General features: G+C 31.5%; 1 protein-coding gene across 1 annotated transcript in view; it reads right to left on the reverse strand.

The window, feature by feature from the left end:
- Positions 1 to 1,607: 1,607 nt before the first annotated feature.
- LOC112528450 (3-ketoacyl-CoA synthase 6-like) overlaps positions 1,608 to 6,545 on the reverse strand; it is a gene marked incomplete at its 5' end in the record, with an annotated part of 5,905 nt that continues 967 nt past the window's right edge. The window contains one exon of the mRNA XM_025139477.1: positions 1,608 to 2,929. Coding sequence (XP_024995245.1) covers positions 1,608 to 2,929 — 1,322 coding nt within the window. The remainder of the gene's footprint in view (positions 2,930 to 6,545) is intronic.

Below are 6,545 nucleotides of genomic sequence, written 5' to 3' on the forward strand. Positions count from 1 at the left end.
TGGTACTTTAAAATATTCTTCTAATCTTGAATATGTTATTTCTCTCCTCATAATTTCTTTTTGATCATCAACCATTGGATACAACTTATCCATACTTCTTACGTATATCACATTCAGTTAATTTTCTCAATTTATGCATATATGTTTACAGTTACTAAACATATATACGTATGAGTTATATAGATATGTGAATAGATCGAAAAGATTTGTATAGGAAGAACATACGTGATAGTGTAATTGTCTAATATATATTAATAGAAATTCAACAATCATAAATAAAAGAATATCGGGTTCATCGGGTTGAGTTGAGTTCAAATAATAGTACCCAATATCAACCCAATAACTAGGGTTTGAAAATTTTACAACTCGATTAGACATCGGGTTGCTTCAGGTTGAGTTATTTCGCGTTGGGTCTTGACTGGGAGATCCACACATGGTGGTATCGTCTTCGGATAGGCGGGTATGTACTTCTTTTCCTTTGATGATGTTTATCTAGTTAGTTTATAATTCATATTAAATATTTTAACATTTTCTTTATTTTATAGGAAATTGACACCTTAAACACTCAACTTAGAGATTTGATGGAATAAAACCAGCGTTTGAGAGAGGAAGAGGAGTGCCGGCGGAAGGAATATGAGCTTTGACCGGTGGAGGAGGAGCGTCGACGAGAGAATGAGCGACGAGAGATCCAGTATGAAGAGATGACTGTTTTGATCAAACAGCTCAGTCAATCTCAGCAGTTTCTGTCACAAACGCCGCCAGAGTAATAAGTATCTGTTTGTTTTAGAAACTTGATTGATTGTATTTGAAACAATTTGAATTGGAACATTTTAATTTTTTTTTTGGAACAATTATATGCTACTTGACCCGTACAATTGTGTTGAATATTAATTAATTTATAATATTTAGCAAGATTTCATGTTGTTAGCAGTTTTTTTTTTCTTCATATTTACAGAATTTACAAGTTTTTAAATAAACACAAGAAAATTGTGTTTGAAAACTGGGTGATTTTTCAATAGATTACCGACGGAATTTATCCGCCACAAAATGTAAATAATACGAATAAAAAAATAAAAATAAATTTAAAAAATAAAAAAAATTCGGTGGAATATTTTACCGGCTGATGTAGCCGCCTTTACTTTACTTTGATTTATTCTTTAAAACTATTTTTAAAAATAAATTTAAATTACATTCGGAAATATCTGTCGGAAATCTATCGACAAATTATTCAAAATTAAGAACACCTGTAATGGACTCAACATTTTTTGGAACCGTCGGAAATTAGTTTTTCTGTCGCCCATTTTTTCAGCCGTCGGAAATTCGTCAGTAACTTTGTTTTCTGGCGGATTTTGTAGCCGGAAATTATCAATTCTCTAGTAGTATTGGGTAGATTTGTATTTTTATGCACCCTTAATTTCATCGTAAAAATAATAAGCTTATGGTACACATTTTCTCTTTTTAGGTTTTCACGAAAAATCTTGATTAAATAATCACTACAAACTTCGAATCTTACTCCATTGGATGATTTGTTTGGATAGATTTTGAGGTTGTTGACTTCTAGACAAGAAAGTCAAATTAGTGTTATGTAATTTCACAATTAACAACACTTATGAAACATGAATAGGGTACCTATCGATACAATCAAACCAAGGCCCATCCGACGACGTTTTAATATCCATGTTACACTTCCAAACAGCACTATTGCATTTAAACCCACTTCCCAAAGCTATCTGCCAAACCCTATCTCCTTTCTTCATCCTCCCCTTAGCTTCCAAGTAACTAAGCTCATACCACAACGAAGACGACGACGTATTCCCAAACCTATGCAATGTCATCCTTGATGGCTCCATATCTTCCCATGATAACCCTAATTCTTTCTGCATTTCGTTTATCACACCTCGGCCACCTGCGTGCAGACAGAAATGCTCGAATGCTCGCTTGAAATCGGGGATATAAGGTTTCGTGTTCTTCTGTTTGAACACTTTTTTCACAATTAGGGTTTTGAGGAAGAACAAGAGTTCTGTTGTTGGGAGTATTTGTAGGGCAAATGCATGGATATTTGCTGTCAAAGCTTGACCAGCTATGGAGGTCAACTTTTTGGAAAGAGAAATCCCTATTTTGCCCTCTGAATCCTCTCTTTCGTGTATGCAGTTGTAGGCTTCATCACATGATCCTATGTGGGTTCGTACCACATGAAGTAAAAGATACTTGGATTGTTTTCGAAAAGATTTCTTGTTGGACAAGAAAACACTTGCACCACCCATGCGAAAGAGGCAGTTGGGTAGTAGCATAGATCGATCTTTTCCAGTGTAGTAGAATAAGGTTATGATCTCAGTGGTGACGATAATCGCGTTCGAGTTTGCATGAGTCTTAAGAAGGTCATGAGCCAGGTTCACAGATATCAATCCAGCACTACACCCCATTCCAGAAAGATTAAAACTTTTCACATTTTCTCTCATGTTGTACTTTCTCAAGATCATGCTTGTTAAAGAAGGAGCCGGTGAAAAAACACTACAATTGACAACAAGAATGTCTACATCAAGTGGGTTGAGGCCGGTTTTGTTAAAAAGCGAATCGAGAGATGAGAAAATGACGAGTTCGGCCTCTTTCCTGGACGCTTCATAGGAAGGAGTAGGAGGGAGTTCGCAAATGGCGGGGGGTAAATACGTCTCTTCACCTAAACCAGATCGAGCCAGGACTTTCATCTGGAAATCGACACTTTCGAGGTTGGAGCTGAGGTTGAGACGCGAGTGTTTGAGGAAGCTGTGGGAGGGCGATCGCAAAGTGTTTGGAGGCTTACAACAGGTGTAATCAACCAAGTAAGTTGATGGGTATTTGGAGATGAAAGATAGAGAAAAGATGGTGATGGTGATGGAAAATGAACAGAAGATGATGGTTTCATAAGAAAGAGAAATGAAGAATGAAAGAAGGGTGACGAGGATCATGATTGATGGTTGAATTGAAGGATGGAATGATGATACTGAAAGTGTTGATAGAAGGTTGGATTTAAAGAAGGGGATGATGCATAGATAGATACCAAAGGTGTGAAAAGCTACCATCAGATTCACAAAGGGTTTTAAAGTGGTTTTAAAGTGTAACTAAATATTCACAACTTCTACGTCGATTTATTAAAAATATATTATTTTAATAATACAACTTAATGGTTGTTTATCAAATTTTCTATTAAGTTCTGTATGGATAAATTTATTTGTCTAGATAAAAAATATTTGGTGTTTACTTTTTTTACTGAATTAACCGTCTGAAAGATAGAAATGACCATTTTACTTTCAATTCATCAGATAAATTTCAACAAAAAAAAACCCTGTGAAATTGGGAACAATTTGCTTTATAAACAATCAATGAACAATTTGAACTTGAGAGGTGAGGGTTACGATTAAGTTACGGGAAAGACGAACGGAGAACATAAATGTAAAGAGGGTTTTGAAATCGAAATTTGGAATGAAATTGAAAATGAAATCTGGAACTAAGAACAGATAACAGATAACAAAAATTATTATAAACTTCAAACGAAATCTGGAATAGACAACAATAAATAAAAAATATCAGAAACTTCAAAGGAAATCGAAAATGAAAACGAAATCGAAATCGAAAACGAACCTCAGAAACTTCAAAAGAAATCTGGAACGAAATCGAGTTCTTCAATCTAGGAAGAAGATGCAGTGGTGATTCGAGTTCTTAAATCTCAATAGGAGATGCAGTTCTTGAATCGAATACGAACACAAAATCAGAAAATGAAGACAAAATTAAAAAAAAACAAAATTGAGTTCTTGAATCTAGGAAGGAGATGCAGTTCTTAAATCGAAAACAAAAACAAAATCAAAAAGCTAAATCTGAGATGAGATCTAGAAGGAGGCGTGAAGGGTAGGGTTGTCTTTTTTTTTTTTTTTGTTGAACCTGGTCAAGAGCCCTTTCCCATCTGTGCGAATAAACCCTAAGTAAACACCATATTTTGGCTGAGCGAAAAAGCCCATTAATCCATGAAGCTCATTAAGTCATAAGTAAACACCCCCTTAGCTTGACCTTTTCTAAGGGAAGCTGAATAAAGTATCCACAAAAAAGACGTATTACTATCTATTGGTCATTCAGTACACTCTCATTATAGTGTCTGAGTAGAGATTGTTGTTGTCTTTCAATTCATAATAATATTATTTGATCAGATTATTGAACCATTTATTTCATTTGTTTCTCTTACAATTGAAATATCTTTAATTCTCATTTAATCATATTTAATATAATAATTGTTTATAAAAGAATTCAAAAAGACATTTTTTTTGGATCAACGGTTTTTAAACGTTCTAAAATATTTTATTACTTTTTTTAACCGCTATATATGGAAATTTGTATATATATACATACATACATACATACATACATACATACATACATACATACATACATACATACATACATACATATATATATATATATATATCTCAAACTGTATATCATTTTGTATTTTCTATCAGAGAAGAATTACTATTTATATCAAACTGTATATCATTTTGTAGATTCTGTTGTAAAACTTGTTACCCGCTAAAGATACCCAAGTACACTTCAAATAAATCAAGACATTATATTTCATTCATTCCTTATAAGTTCATCTCTTAAGGGCTATTTGTGGTTTAGGTTGGAGAATGAAAAAAGGAATGAAAACGAGAATGACTTTTCATTCCCTCCAATTTAACTTGAAATGGAAATTTGGGCTTCTGAGCAATGAACTCATTATATTATATAAAACCAACCAATTTTTTTTGTTATCATTCTTATTGATTACTACTTAATACCTCGTCAAACACTCCCTAATTTAGATTATGAGGTTAAGTTCTCTAAAAACTATTAATGTGCCATTTAATTTTTATACTTTAAAAATAAACAAACTATTTTTAATGTAATTTATAAATAAAACAATCATCATTATACACATAACAAAATAAATAATTACTATGATACGTCCTAAAATCTATGAAGAAAAAAACTTCTTAGATTGTTGCTCTAATTAATGGAAATTGAGGGAGATGATTTTGAAATCTTTGAGTGTGACATTGCTCTTTATTTATACGTTGCCACTTAATGAAGTTGAACTCGGGTTAAAGTTAGTTGTACTACAAAAGTTCTTAAAGATCAAATGGATATACAAAACAAAGTGTACTGTGTCGTGTCACGTTACTTTTGAGATTCACAATCGAAATGGTTACAAGTTTGTTTCATGTCCTTGTCAAGATTTCAAAAATCGAAAATGGTTACAACTTGATCTGGTCGAGCTTATCTGCCTAGAAAATGGTTTAAGAAATACCAACAGGATGAACTTTTCAGCTAAGTTGAATAATGAATGGTGTGTTTTAATGTTACTGTCAATCACTATATTCAAAGTTCAATAAGGATTTTTATTTTGCTACCACTGTATAATATATTATCTTATATCAAAAGGTGTTCATAGTTTTAGGACAATGAAAGATTTGAGTCATGGCCTAGAGGTACTGTAGATTCAGCAAGGCAAGGCGATTGACGTAGCCTAGCTAAACCAATCCCGAAGGTTGGATGGATGCATGTATCAAAGGGTCATTAACTAAGTGGTATTCGGGTTACTAGTAGATATCAACCATCGAAGAGGTTAAAAGTTCAAAACATACCAATCCTGAAAGGTTGGATGACAATAATTGTACACTGTTAAACTAGTTTTTAATATATTGATTAAATTATTTTTAAATTGATTATTATATATATTATAATATTTAAATTTCTTGAAACAAATTTTAGAAAAAATCTACTATTTATGATTTTAAATAACCATTACATGTAATATGAATAAAATTAAAATTGATTAACCTCACATATCATATTTAAATAATATTTTTTTTAAAAAATTAATTATTATTATAATTAATAATAGTTTGACAGAAACCTCGTCATAAACTAATAAGCTAAATTATATGTATTAGAAGGGTATTCGCACAATCTAGCGAGATAAATCTGCATTTTGATATTTAATTTTTATTCTTTGTCTCTATTAATATAATACGATTTTATGTGGTTTTGATAAAGCGATAATGTTTTTATTTTTGAATGAAATATAAATTTGAAGATGACATAAAAAAATTTAAAAAAATAAAACGATATTAATATTAAATTAACTATTTAATGGTTCTCGTTTTTTTGGTGTAACTTCTCTAATTAAATTTTTTATTATAACTTAATTTAAATTTAATAAGAAAGTAATTTATTTTTGATTTAATAATATAATTTTTCATGAAGATAATAATTAAACATTCTGTTAGAACTCTATTTATCTTAATTATATTTTAGATTTTCTATATTTAAAATGTGATAGGCAGATCCCTGATGAACCGTTTGACGAACCAGACCCGCTTCAAGAACCGAGCCAAGTGGGTCATGGGTGGGTTAATTTGATTCAATCAAATCCCATTACTTGATTGCAGTTTATTTTATTTACTTTTGTTTTTTTCCCCCACGTGAGCTCTATTTCAGTAATTTTTTTCATGTTATTTTATTTCTTCCTTTTTTTT

Source organism: Cynara cardunculus, assembly GCF_001531365.2.
Source record: "Cynara cardunculus var. scolymus isolate 2C chromosome LG 15, CcrdV1, whole genome shotgun sequence".
NCBI lineage: Eukaryota > Viridiplantae > Streptophyta > Magnoliopsida > Asterales > Asteraceae > Cynara > Cynara cardunculus.